The sequence below is a fragment of the Anser brachyrhynchus genome (assembly GCF_964034855.1).
Source record: "Anser brachyrhynchus genome assembly, chromosome: 8".
In the NCBI taxonomy this organism is placed as follows: domain Eukaryota; kingdom Metazoa; phylum Chordata; class Aves; order Anseriformes; family Anatidae; genus Anser; species Anser brachyrhynchus.
The window spans coordinates 31,557,158-31,570,396 of NC_137702.1; the positions used below are offsets into that span (position 1 = coordinate 31,557,158).

The window sequence follows — 13,239 nt, forward strand, 5'->3', positions numbered from 1 at the left end:
TAAAGGATTTAAATCATGTTGAGGGCTTTTATGCTACTTACAAGGAGGAGTGTAAAGAGGATGATTGATGTAATAAGCAAGCCAAGCTGCAAATCCCCAGTAATACAAGCAGTTCTGAAAAACAGTTATTTTTACTTTGTGTCAGTACAATCCTCTTGGTCGGTATTCACTGCAAGGACCACTGATAACAATCAATTGGGCTGATCCTCCAAGTTGCTGATAATACAACAAAAAGTGACAACACTGGGTATGGTAAGGCAGGAGCAGACAACAGGAAATAACAGGAAGGAAGTAGTGCTCATAGAGTAAGATTTCCTTTCAAATATCTCAGAGCTGTTAAATTTATAAACAGTTTTAGGAAGTACAATCCTACTATTGGAAACAGACTTCTCTTGTCTGACAAGCCATTTGGCCAAAGATGATGTGCCATACAGACTGTATGTTAAAGACAGACTTGTTTTGCTAACCCCTGAGACTTTATAAAACCTGATTTAGGCACCGTGCTCTCTTCCTTGCTTATTTCTTTGTATTTATTTGTACAATTTTTATTTGTACAATTTATCGACATTCTTTTTCTCCTTCATCCCATTGGTTTTCTTTCCTTCACATGCCTTAACTCTTCCTCCTTTAAAACATCACACCTGACCTTTCCCTCTGTCCCTTTCACCATATCTTTATTTTGTCCCTTTTGGTGCTGTTCTTGGCTTTCTGTGATCCAGCTTCCATTCTCTAAACTCTGATATTGAAGCTTGCACTGTACTGACTCATTCCTGACTAATTTCAAGCGCTTCATCCAAAAAAAAAAAAAAAAACAAAACTGTTTGGTTTTTCCAGTTCTGCCTATTGTGTTTTTTCTCCTTCAGTATCTTGGTGACAGGTTATCTTCTCCCTCCTTATATGTCTGCTGGGAAGCCCTTTCTTGGCCTATTCCTCTTTTTCCTCTATGGTCTCAACTCTATGTGCCATTCTCTTACAGACAGACCATAAGCATTCTTGACAACTCATACACCTGTCTCCCATCAGTTCAGATTTCCTCCTTCATCAAAGATACTGCAATCATTGAACTGCCCAGAGACCTAAGACAAAATGAAGACCCTTTTGGGTATGCTGTAGTACAAACACGTAATGGTTCCTTGCTCTGGGACTACATATTACTAGGTAACTGATGAGACACAGCAAATTATTAACTAATGATTATAGATCAGGTAGGACAAGAAGGGCAAAGAGATTAAGTATCTTCCCCGTGACGACCTCCCTTTTATCCAGGAAAAGCAGCAGAGCTGGAGGAACAACTCCAGTGAGGAACAATCTAGTCAGTGTCCTACTGATAAACTACTGCTTCCTCCCTAACGTTGATTTCTTCTGCCATCACCCACAATGTACTAACTGCTGTGCAAACTTAGGTAGAAATGGTTTGCTGTAATCTCGGAATGGCACCTTATGAACAACCATCCTATAATTATGAAAGCTGGCACAGGATGGGTCATATGGGAATGGATTTTAGTAAAGTTAAATAAACAAATGATTATGGCTCAGCTCCCAATAATACATGGTGTCATTAAACTGATTATTCATCCAAAGAACGTGCTTGACCACAGTAGTTATAAGTTATACCTCAGTTATAAGAAAAGGAGCTTTAAGATGAGTGGAGTCTGCCACTGCTAAGATCCTTAGCAGTAATACTACAAATGGCAAGCTGTCACTAGAAGCCCTTACTGCTCATACAAAAGCCTCCAGTGAGGTTCAGATAGGAGCAACAGAATATATGCAGGCTTAATGAACTCACTTGAAAGAAGGGAATTTTTTCTGTGAATCTTTCATATTCCAGATAAATAACAAAGTTTTACAATAATCTTTTATAAAGAGGTTTTGTGGATGATCAAGTTGAGATATTGCAGGAATAGTTTATTTATGAAATCTCTAAGTTTAAATATTTCTGGTTAGCATTTTAGTTTTCTCTATTCCGACTTACCATCATTCCTATGATAAACAAGACTATTTCTTAAAGTTCTGCCTACGTTTACTCATATCCAGCATGTTCCTTTCTGTTTGTTTCATTATATTATCTTCTGGTTTAAATGATATTTCTTTAGCTCTAGTTGTTTGGTTTTTTTTCCTCCAGATGTGATCATAGAAAGCAATAATATCCTGTTTTTTTACCCATGAAAATGCTGTGTAAGACCAGTCATATGACCAATCTTTGAGGAATTCCACCGGTAACCTCCCTATTAATAAAGGTATGAGAGATCCTTTTCTGGTACAACCACTGTCATCTTTCCCTTTGTTAGTTCCTTTACCACCACACAGTTTTTTTGTATTAATCCCTGTTTTACTCATACTGAGCCACGTATCTGAGAAATATATTATGTTAATCTAGCATGAACTGCTTTTGATGAACCCTTACTGCATTTTACTGCATCATTTATTCCCATTTCCATTTCCATTTGGTGAACAAAGGATGAAAATCACAAGTCTCATCAATTCCTGTCTCAGGCCCCTGCATAGTGAAACTTAAGTATCTCTTGCTAACTGAAACATTCCGTTGCGCTTGGGAAATAAGCATCTATATTTGCTTTGTACGTGATCACACACTTATATTAAGAAGCTTTGTCTATCATCTGTGTGTGAGAGAAAAAAGGGAAGAGGACGTGATACTTTTCTGACTGGCACAATTCTGGAGTAACACCATCAAAGTCAATGAAACTGTAAAAGCAAATCAAACCCAAGCACTGCTAAGCAGGGAAAACTGAGAGCAACTTTACAGATGAAAGCAAGTACCACCAACCTGAAAAGGTAGAAAAGTGATCAGAATGACTGGTACAAGCGACAATTTTAGCAACTACATTTTGTTTGGTCTGAAAGGAACTAAAAGTTGACATGGACCACAGTGAAAAATGAAGATTTATCACACTGTACAGATTCTTTTTCAAAGTAAAGTTGCCCATAAAACTGTTGTTTAGCATGCATTAGCTACTATTGTGTGAAGAACAAGTCTTTAAGAGATCTGCTAGCCTTTCAACAATCCCTGCATTCTTCTGCTTCAGAAAACACTGACAGTAAGTTGCCAGGGAGGGTTCTTTCTGAGGGCCACTGCTCAACTATAGACCCTCACTCCATTTAGAAAGCATGAAGCCATCACCAGAACTACCAGAGCCACTGCAAAGCTGTAAGGAGTTAGCCACAAGGTAAAGCTTCAACTGCCTGGAATATTCACTGCCATAATACAAATTCCAAGGGACTGTCTAAATGCAAAATGTTAACTACCCAAATGGTCATACTATATGTTTTTCTAGCTGTAGATGATAATCTCTTGTTTTCCTGAGTACAAAGAGCATTTTTGAATATCACTGTGTATTCTGTTGCTAACATTTTAAAATAACCACAGCCCATACAAAACTGTGCAGCTTTGCAGACAACTAGGAAATAGGGGATCTGCATCTTAATGGCTGCCCTATGCCACAGCAGCACCGATAAGGTTAGGGGGTGCTCCTGGGTGAGAAGAAAATATAAAACAAACAAGTTTACTTTGCACTGGAACAATGAAAGGTAAATTAACAGTTGCTTATCAGCAAAGACAGTACGAGGTGGGGAGAGGTAAAGTGACTGTTTTTTGTTTTGTTTTTTTTTTAATAAAAAAAAACCAACCCTCCCAACATTGCACCTATCTGTGCTACCTTAAAAGTTAACTTTAGTAAACCTTCACACCCAGGGAGGTAGCTGAGTGGAAAGGAAGGGAGGGCTAAAGGTCTAAAATTTTAAGAGAGCAACGAGAAAACTGTAACGTGAATAACTGTATGGCAACAAATGGGTTATACAATAGTGACATTAAGAAATCTTTTGAAGGAACTACAGATTCATGGGTAAGATTTGCTGCACATTACTACAAACACCACGCCAAAAAATCTGTGCTGCAGAGGCAGAGAATAGGTTGGCTAGGTTGGATTTGTAGGGGGGCTATGGATAGATTCTGTCACAATTTACCTTCACAATATTCCTCAGTGGCATAGTCCCATGGGAGAACCGATGAACAAATATTGTTTCAATCAACCTTTTGATGTAGTGGAAAGAATGGCAGATACATGCCAAGCTAGAAACAGCAAGACAAAAGCATTTAAGAGTGCTTAAAAAAACAAATGTGGCAAGACATCTGGAGTAAGACTACAATGCTAACAAGTAATACAGCTCAAGCCTGCAAACGGACTTACTTAACTACTGGATGTGGGCTTGATGTAAACCTCTCATCCAGTCCATACACAAAAGGCATGCGGAAATAAAACAGAAAATAGATGAACAATGGACCTGTATATTCTATCAAAAACACCTGCAAAAAGAGAGAAAATAATTAGACAGCTGAATCAGATGGTGGTTCTGCTTTGGTTTCTTTGTGATAAGTAATGCAGTGGGATAAACACCTCCACTGACCCAGAATGGCATTTAGAGATGCAGGGAGGGAATAGCAGGTTTGGGCTTAGGCTATGAAATTAGTAGACATGCATACAAATGTTCTGCAATGTATTTGCCTCAGTTGCATACAAACAGCCATTGCCAGTGCAGCTGACACAGTATGGGTATGAAAAGCTAATCACAGCAGCCCAGAGATCATGATAACTGTGCATGCATGTTACATTTATGCAACTCTCACCCTCCTCTTGCCCTTAAAAACTATTCATTTATTTTGGGTTAAAATGAAAGTTGTTGAAGAATTTATCTTGAAGGAAATGAGCTTTCTTTCCAATGAATGAATTTTATTTAAACTGGAAACACAGTTTGCAAGTGTTCACAGGTGACCCCATCTATATGAACAGTTAGCACAGCAGATATTCTGGAAAACAATCAATTAATTCTATACTCAAATAATCTTTCACTGGGGCTGGGGGGGAAGAGGAAACTAAAGAAGCTATTTTCTAACCTAACTTCATTTCAGGTAGGAGTGTATTTCTCATGAGCATCACTTTATATTGAGGATAGCTTTGGACCAAGCATTAACAGTTGCATTTTCCATTTTTAAAGTGAGGAAGGCAGGTCAGTACTTCATTTATGGAGAAAGAAGGGAAATTGATTGTAATTCCGTCAAAGAAAACAGAACACGTCACTTTTCGAATGTGTTTAGAGTTAATTTACCTATGAGAAAAGATGTTTTCATTTCAACTTCTGTAACAGAATCAGTATTTTCTGTGGCAAAGGTAGGACTTGATTGTCTTTTTTATTTGATAAAACTGAAGCATTTCTTGGCTTACATTTGAATGAACTAGTCTGAAGGGCAGGGAAAGCAGAAGGTAAAGGACAGATTATGGAATTGAAGAAGTCTGGTGCTATTTTACTGTGATATTTTAGTATATATTAATGCATATATGTCTTGGAGTCTACATTGCCATTAGACGTTTTGCTTGTCTTAGTGGTTTATGGCTTGTGTAATAGCTGACTTACTTATCAGCACAGCATTTAAAGTGATGATCTGAAGATTCAGTCTTGCAGATATTTAAAAAAATTTTTTTTTTGCTTCCTGTGAATCCTTGCTACGTCATTAACACAAGATTTTAGTAATGTTTCATAGCTAGGAAATGGTAAATGTGTGGTAAATTACTGGGTACCTTTCCCTTTGTGCTGTGCTGGTTCATTGTAACTAGTGGAAAATACGTGCACCTTGGAGTTTCTGAAGAACTTTCTAGGGTTATTGGTCACCTCACTGCATAAACAGCACTCACCTGCTGAGTGAGTTGTGATGGGGCTTGCCTTTGAGCTAAGAGAGTAAATGTGAGGTCTTTGTGGATGGCTCCTAACACTGCAGAAATGATCAGCTGTCATTAGCCTGGCATTAGCATCCTGGGACGCAGCCACATGCAGACAGCTAATTCATTTTACTTTCATGCATTTTCCTGCTGAAGTCAGTTCAGTTACTGACAGGTAAGTTTCTCACATGCCTCTTTGCAGAACAAACTCTGAGTATAATCCTGATTTTGTCAGGAGAGTTACACAGGCCCTCTGAAGCAGGTCCCCAAAGGCATTTAGATACCTAGTTCCTAGTGATTTTGCAGTAGACATCTACATCCATTTGAGAACTTGCACCTTAGTTCAGTACAACCAAACTACCCTGTAGCAAGTTTCCCACTGCTGCTCTCCTAGGGAGCTAGACATTCAGAATATTTTGTTGCTGCTTTCCCTGGTTAAATGAACTGAAGCGATGAGGATTCATTGCCTGCATCCACTGTCAGAGCAGACCATGCAGAAATATTGTAGAGACAAAAAGTGATGTAAGGATTAATTATGGAGAAATAGCCATTAAAACGGCTCAGATTTGACACACAGCTCACCGTAGTCCATCCTATCTGTGGCCCTAAATCTTTAAAGTATAAGGTAGCAGTTGTGCCAACAGGGAGGTGCTGCAGGATTTCCTCATCCCTCAGGGACTTTCCTTCTGAGAAGGAAAGAGGTAATTACATCTCAGTGAAATTCAAGTCAATTTTGCCAGCATGCTAGCTTTATATTGTGCTTTTATCCATCTGTGAGATTCTTTGACCTGACATGGGTTTATTGGAATCTAAATAAAACAAACAAAAAAAACTAAGAATGCTTATCCTTAATTTTGATTTATCCCTATAATCATATGTAAGCCTAGATCCTCTATTCAGGATCTCTCTAGTCAGGAGAATTTCCGATCCTATCTGCCTAGTACAGTAGACTTGCTTCATCACTGCTACAGCAGAATTTGCTGATGGGTCACTGTCCGTTAATACAGTTCACTGACCTCGTAGTCAGCTGCACCTCCATCTTTCTCTTCCCCGCTTCTCACTGCTCATCACCAGACACAAGGAAGCTGTAACAAGCTAGGACTGCAAGGCCCTCCTACGGAGGTCTTCATTGCCTCCTTTTTTTCCAAAGCTAGGACATGATTCCACAGGAGCTGAGCTGGTGATCAAGTTTTTAATGCCTGGATTTCAGGGAATCCCAAGAAGGCCAGCATTTTCTCACGGCAAGTCTCACAACTGAAACTCATGTAGGAATCTAACAATGTAGATCTTAGAAGAAGGAAACAAGGTACTCATACGCCTGTTCTTCACAGACAGATTCTACACAATGAATTAATCTTCACCAGCATAATTCTAAGGGAATATATAAATCAAATTATGCTTACTAGAAGCAAAAGAACAAAGTGCTACATTTTATACTGAATGCTAAGATGAATTAGCACAGTTTGGCGATTGGACTTTCTTTTGTGCACCCAGACCACGTACTGAGGCTTCTAGCAGTGATGCCTGCAACTATGCTAATCAAGTCAGTCAGCTGGCATCAGCTTTGTCAGCAAATCCTACATCCATAGCAATGTGTTTTACATTAGCTTACCTCAAAGGAACTGTAATTCCTGTCTGAGAGCAGAGGATTATGTGAATTGATAGCTGTAACTCAGTTCTTTTTAGTACTCCCAGCTGAGCATCACTATGGGAATCATTTCACTGCAGCTAAGGGAAGTTAGAGTCTAGATTCTGTGCTGTCTTTAAAGCAAAGGTGCTCAGTAGTTATAAAGTGCATTGGAACAATGTTCAGACTCCTGAGTTAATTACCAAGCGCCAAACAGATAGATGGAACTCTTTTCAATACTTTCAAATAATTTAATTTGTTCTCAATTCATTTCAGTCTTCATGGAGCTAATACCCATGCAAAGTACACCTTTTACACAAGGCCCCTGCTCAGAGCTTTATTACTCTAGTCCTCACAGGTACTTACTTGGATCAAGTTTTATTGACTGTCTTGCTGGATACCACCGAGGATCTGTAAGACCATACAGAATTTTGTGATATGCAATATTTGTTTTAGATTACCCACTGTTACAATAAATGCCACATAACAAAGTATGATTTTTTGAAGATTTTTAGGAATATTCATTTAACACGAATACCTGTGAGAAATTATGCAGCAGGAAAAATACAAAGGTGTATCAGGATAGTATAAAAATGGTATTGAAATCTCACTGTGATCACATTCATGTGCAAGTTACTTAGCATTATGTGTGTGTGCATCACGTTTCAAGTTCATAATTTTCTCTTATTTATATACTGGATATTCTGATGTGATACAAACTGTTGCAAAAGTTATACTCACATAATTTATGGAACATCAATCTTATCTCCCTAATTGTAGCATTTGGTTCCACCTAGACAAAAAATAATTCATATATATAGATATATATGTAAGATATGCACATTTTGAAAGACAGCTATTAGGTGTAAGGCTATTCATGTAGAAATGTGACTCAAACAACAAATAATATAGCTTTCTTACATATAGCTAGGATTGGTATGGATAATTCCAAGTACTTCTTACAGGAAAATGGGAGGACCTAATTTGTGGCATCTGTTTCAGAGGCAGTCACAGTGGCAGTGATCAAGAGTTACTAGAGCAGCATTGACAGTTTGATGGCTTATGAGTGAGTAAGGTACAACTGGCACCATATAGAGAAGTGAGTGAAGTTGTGCTATTTGCCCAAGGCTCCTTTGTGAAAAGGGTTGAACTGCTCTGTAGTGAGTATGAAGTACGCACAGCTGTTGCCTCTCCAATGGCCAAAAAAGGGCTATTGAAATACTTCTCACAAACACTAAGTTTACTTTAAAAAACATTAGTAATTTTAAAATAGCCACCTAGCATTTTGAACAGATTTTTGTTTTACCTTATCTAGGAAGCATAGCTGTTCCTTTGTCTTCCAGTCAAGGATTTCCACCTGATAGGATACAAAATTATAATTATTATTGCCTACATAATCTCTAAACTCTTGGTTGATTCTCAATTTTGCAGTCATTATTCAGAATGAGACACCTTTTTCCTCTGACCTATGGACTGTGTTAAAAACAGTTCTGATGTGTTCAAGAGACAGCTTTAATCATTGACGGGTTCTCAAAGCACTCAACTTGTGAAAAAATAGCACTCTTGCCAAATAAATTGTCTTCCTGGATAAATTCAGAAGCAGAAGCAGCTAACTGATCGAAACACACATTCTGGGGTGTTTTGTTATGCTAGAATAAAAGGAACAAATAAGGGACAGAGAAGTTTCATGGTAATCACTAAGGAACAAGTTTATCTTCAGAACTGTTCTGATTTATAAAACTAGAAAGGCAATTTGAGAAAAAAAAAGTAAATGTGTATATACATGCATGTAAGCAAGTATTTTGAGTACACAGAGCATAAAGATTACTATACATTGTTCCCAGAATGTGTGTTAATTATAAAGAGAGTGGAAAACATCAAAAGACATAATGGACAAATGCAGCTAAAGATGTGGACTTCGTAAATCCTTGAGAGGTTGTTATAGGAATATTCAATGTTACTCTTGCCTCTCAGATCACCCATACTAGAAACTATGTATTAGCATTTTATTTTCCAAGTGGTGGTTTAATTGCAGCTCTGAATAGGACAAAGTGGATTATTTTCATGATCAAATGACATTTTGGCAAAAGGTTTTGATTTTAATTAACAGCCAAGCAGAAAAGTCCCCAGATGTTTCAAAGCCCAGTTGCAGCAGACTAGCAAAACTTACCATATAGTTCTTGTGTTTTAATTTGTTCTCATCAAACACTTTGTAATGGAACTTTAAGGTACAGCTAAGACTGCAAGTTCAAAGCTTATCTGTCACAGTCACAAATGACTGGGACTATCATTACTCAGTTTGTTTGTTTGTTTGTTTGTTTTTTAAATAAATGTCTAATGTTAATTATGATTGGTATTAACTGACCAAGGGGACAGATTAACAGTAGACTTTAAATATGATTCCCTACTAAAAATAGGAGTCACAGTCCAGTATCTTTCTAATAGGATATCTTTGAAGAGATGACTTGGTAGAGTATCTTATTTCCTTTTTTTACTTGTCCCAAACTATGCTTTATCTGTTGGTGTAGCAATGAAGCACTTCAGCTCCAGCCAGAAGTATCCAATCTGATCCCTACAAGGGACCCTAATGCAGTAGTATTTTCTACCTGTGCATTGTAAGCTGTCAAGGGGCATCAAGGGAGGTAAGCACTTTTCCTCCTTTGCAATGCATAGTGCATGTGTGCCAGATTATTGTGCTATTACATATTTCTGCCTATCTCCTTTTGAAATAATATAAAGTACAAGTTTTACTGTCTCTCTGGGAGATCACTGTGGGAAAGCAAATGAAGTGGATTCCTTTTCTCTGGGATGCTGAACTACAGCATTCTGACTCTTGCAGCCCACAGAACAGGTACTGTGGGGATGGTAAATATTTTTTTGTCATTTCTGATGCTGAGTTGTTACAAGGGTTATTGAAACCTTCAGTTTATTTCAAAGCTCTCGTATCAAAGAACACCACTGGGCAGCCCTACAGACTGCAGCAGCAACCAGTTTAGAAGCCTCCTTCCCATTCCATCCCCACTCCCAGCATATACATATTGGGTCAGAATCCACCCACTCCACCCTGCCCTGGAAGTTTTAGTCTCTGGTCTTTAGTGTCTGCATTAGAAAAATCCTCTCCAGGCCAATTACAGAGTAATTTGGATATCTGTTCTGCCACCTATCCTCTTTTAATTGAGTTATTCTTGTTATGCACAAGGCCAGACAGAAAATTACAGAACATCTGCTTTTGCTCTGTGGTTTTCTTGGGAGTAGCTGTATTAAAATGTAGGTATTTCTGTGAACCACTGGAATCAGTGTGGAAAATAACCAAATCATCCACCATCTTCTGTATTGCTATTTGGTTCTGTACCAGCATGTTGCTTTCAAGTGCCAAACTGGCATACCTTCCTGTACTAGCCATTTTCTTCAAAAACCTACGAAGATGATGGATTCAGACTTCTGAAAGTGCACAACGACAGTGGCGAGTGGCAAGGTCACCAGCTGCAATATGGGAAATTCCCATCAAATACGAGGAAACGACAAAAATTGGAAGAGACTGCTTAGAGGGGATATGGAATCTCCATCCTTGGAGGTATTTGAACCTGGACTGGGCAAGCCCAAGTGCAGTCTGATGTAGTTGCATCTGCTTTGAGCAGTAGTTCAGCTACATAACTTTCAGAAGTCCCTTGCAACCTAAATTATTCAATAATTCTGTATTTTTGAACACTCATTCCTGAACTTCAAACATTTTAGTTACTATCAGTTACATTCAAGATCTAAGCAAATATAACACATGCTTTCCCTTTTCAGAAAGAGGGAGACAAGAACACTGCTGTAGATTCCATTCCAGCTCATAGAAATTTGTGCGACGACAGAGTGAAAGCAAGGTGACCATTTCCTCTAATTATCATGCCTCTTATCTGTGACAGAACGTCCCCACCGTGGTTAGCAGTTCCCTGCATAAGAGCCAGAAAAGACTAATCCAAGCTAAGAAATGTTATCTTTTCTGAACATAACGGCCAATGGCATGAACCCACATAGCACTGAACACCGTGTTTCCAGTCCTCAGGCACAGCACCAAGTCAGTTAATGTATTGGTTGGCAACAGTATTCAGATACGCAGCAATCTGTTCTTGGAACGCTTACTGATGGGTATCATCCCTTTTAAACATAAATTGTTTGGCTCAGAGCATTTTAATTTCTGAGTGTTTTCAAAGCATTTAGCACAATAGGACACTGACAGTCAGTTTGCACTAGTGCGGTATGACTTGCAGTCCACTTATTTGGTGATTTTTTGATAGGCATTTTAAATTACAGCTTCTCAAAAACTACTTTGAATAGAATGTAAGCAATAGGCAGATTTGTGCAAGATAGCTGAAAGTTAAAACTCTTCTAGAAGTGACTACAAATACATACCTTCAATGTTTAGGAGACAAACTTGTTCTCATGCATAAGGAGCAAAGATTGATAATGTCTTTAAAGACAGAGAAAATCTCCTAATTATTGTTTAGAACAGGTCAAGAGCAAAGAATAATCAATTTATGATAAATGCAGAAAAATTAATTGCAACAGTTAAACTTCTATTCAGAAGGGTGGAAAATTTATTCACCAGGGAAAAATGGTTGAGCAGTGTTAAATTTTTTTAGATAGGGTGCCTTTAATAGGATTACAAAAATACAGTAGATCAAATCCACCCAGTTTAAGGATGTATCAGGTGCTCAAGCATCAACAGATCTTCAAAAATGATGTGATAACTGTAATGGAAATACAGACACATCATGTCTGTGCATCTTGGAAGTTTTATTTGCAGCCATTTGTACTCAGCAGATTCAGTAAACTCTAGCTTAGTGAGATTTTTTGAACACTGACATAAGCATATATTGTATCGATTTCTTTTTAAATTACTCAGAAAAAAAAAAAAATGCTTATTTTACAGTCTTGGAACCAACCAGCCCAAGAAAGAGCAATGCAGAATGAATTAATTCTCCCTGAGCTACTGGACTGCTTAGGTAAGTCAGGTTCCTGTAATTTAACCATTAGAGAAGTCAGTGGTTGCTATAGTTCTAATTAAATCTTTCTGAACATTTAAATTTTCCAATGGAATTAGTAATTTTCTCTATTCCCTTAGACTTTTCTTGAATACTGTGTTGTTTCTGAAAGAAGCAAGCATGCCTTAGTGTGGTCTCCCACTAGGGCATATCAGGAATAACGTTCTTGAAGTCAATAAAGTTAAGCCAAAGGGAAATTGCTGTAACTGTAGTTACACTGAAAAACTGTGTTTGTGCTGCTGCTGCTACAACTGACTTTCAGTCTGAAACTTGCCTTGCATAGGAACGTACAAACCATTGCAGAGGATGAGTCTAAGGATCCATCCAGAATGGTACCTTTCTTTCTGATACAGCCAACAGCAGGTGACTCACAGGAACAAAACACGGCAAGAATGTAGTGAACGTGGGGAGGAGAGAAGACATACAGATTGAGATTTTCCTGCAGCAGAAGTGCTGCCTTTGTATTTATTAGCTTTTTGTGGATTTTTCTTCAATTACTTCTTCCACTTGCCTTTTAAACCTGTGTAAACTTTTAGCATGCACAGTGTCTTGAGGTGAGGAGTCCCACAACCTAACTACATGCTATGTGAGAAAGTTTCTGAGCAGAACCAAGGCAAATGTTTAACCACAAAACCAAATTTCATCATCTTACCTGTGGAGGGCTATACTTTTTTCTGTAATTAGTTCAGCTATGTAAAGCCTTACCTTTCTGAAGTAAATAGCTCACATTTCATGAAACTAGAATCTTATTACATGATTTCACCAAGTATTAAAAAAGGAGATTGTGATACCCATACTCACAAAGTTTCATACAATTAAAATTCACTTTTGTAAAAATCAGATGTCTAACATT

At 38.0% G+C, this 13,239-nt stretch overlaps 1 protein-coding gene across 15 annotated transcripts in view; it reads right to left on the minus strand.

Annotated features, from left to right (window-relative positions):
* TECR (trans-2,3-enoyl-CoA reductase) overlaps positions 1-13,239 on the minus strand; it is a 28,034-nt gene that overhangs the window by 8,028 nt on the left and 6,767 nt on the right. For 13 of the 15 annotated variants that reach the window (XR_013954429.1, XR_013954430.1, XM_080602936.1 and 10 more), the window contains 7 exons: positions 8,663-8,713; positions 8,098-8,149; positions 7,723-7,767; positions 6,312-6,415; positions 4,206-4,321; positions 3,982-4,087; positions 42-114 (listed from right to left, as the gene is read on the minus strand). Coding sequence is in view for 13 of the 15 variants with exons in the window: in XM_080602934.1 (XP_080459060.1) it covers positions 42-114; positions 3,982-4,087; positions 4,206-4,321; positions 6,312-6,415; positions 7,723-7,767; positions 8,098-8,149; positions 8,663-8,713 (547 nt within the window). In the remaining 2 variants the exon portion in view is untranslated. The remainder of the gene's footprint in view (positions 1-41; positions 115-3,981; positions 4,088-4,205; positions 4,322-6,311; positions 6,416-7,722; positions 7,768-8,097; positions 8,150-8,662; positions 8,714-13,239) is intronic. The other 2 variants (XM_080602927.1, XM_080602933.1) reach the window with 1 other exon arrangement.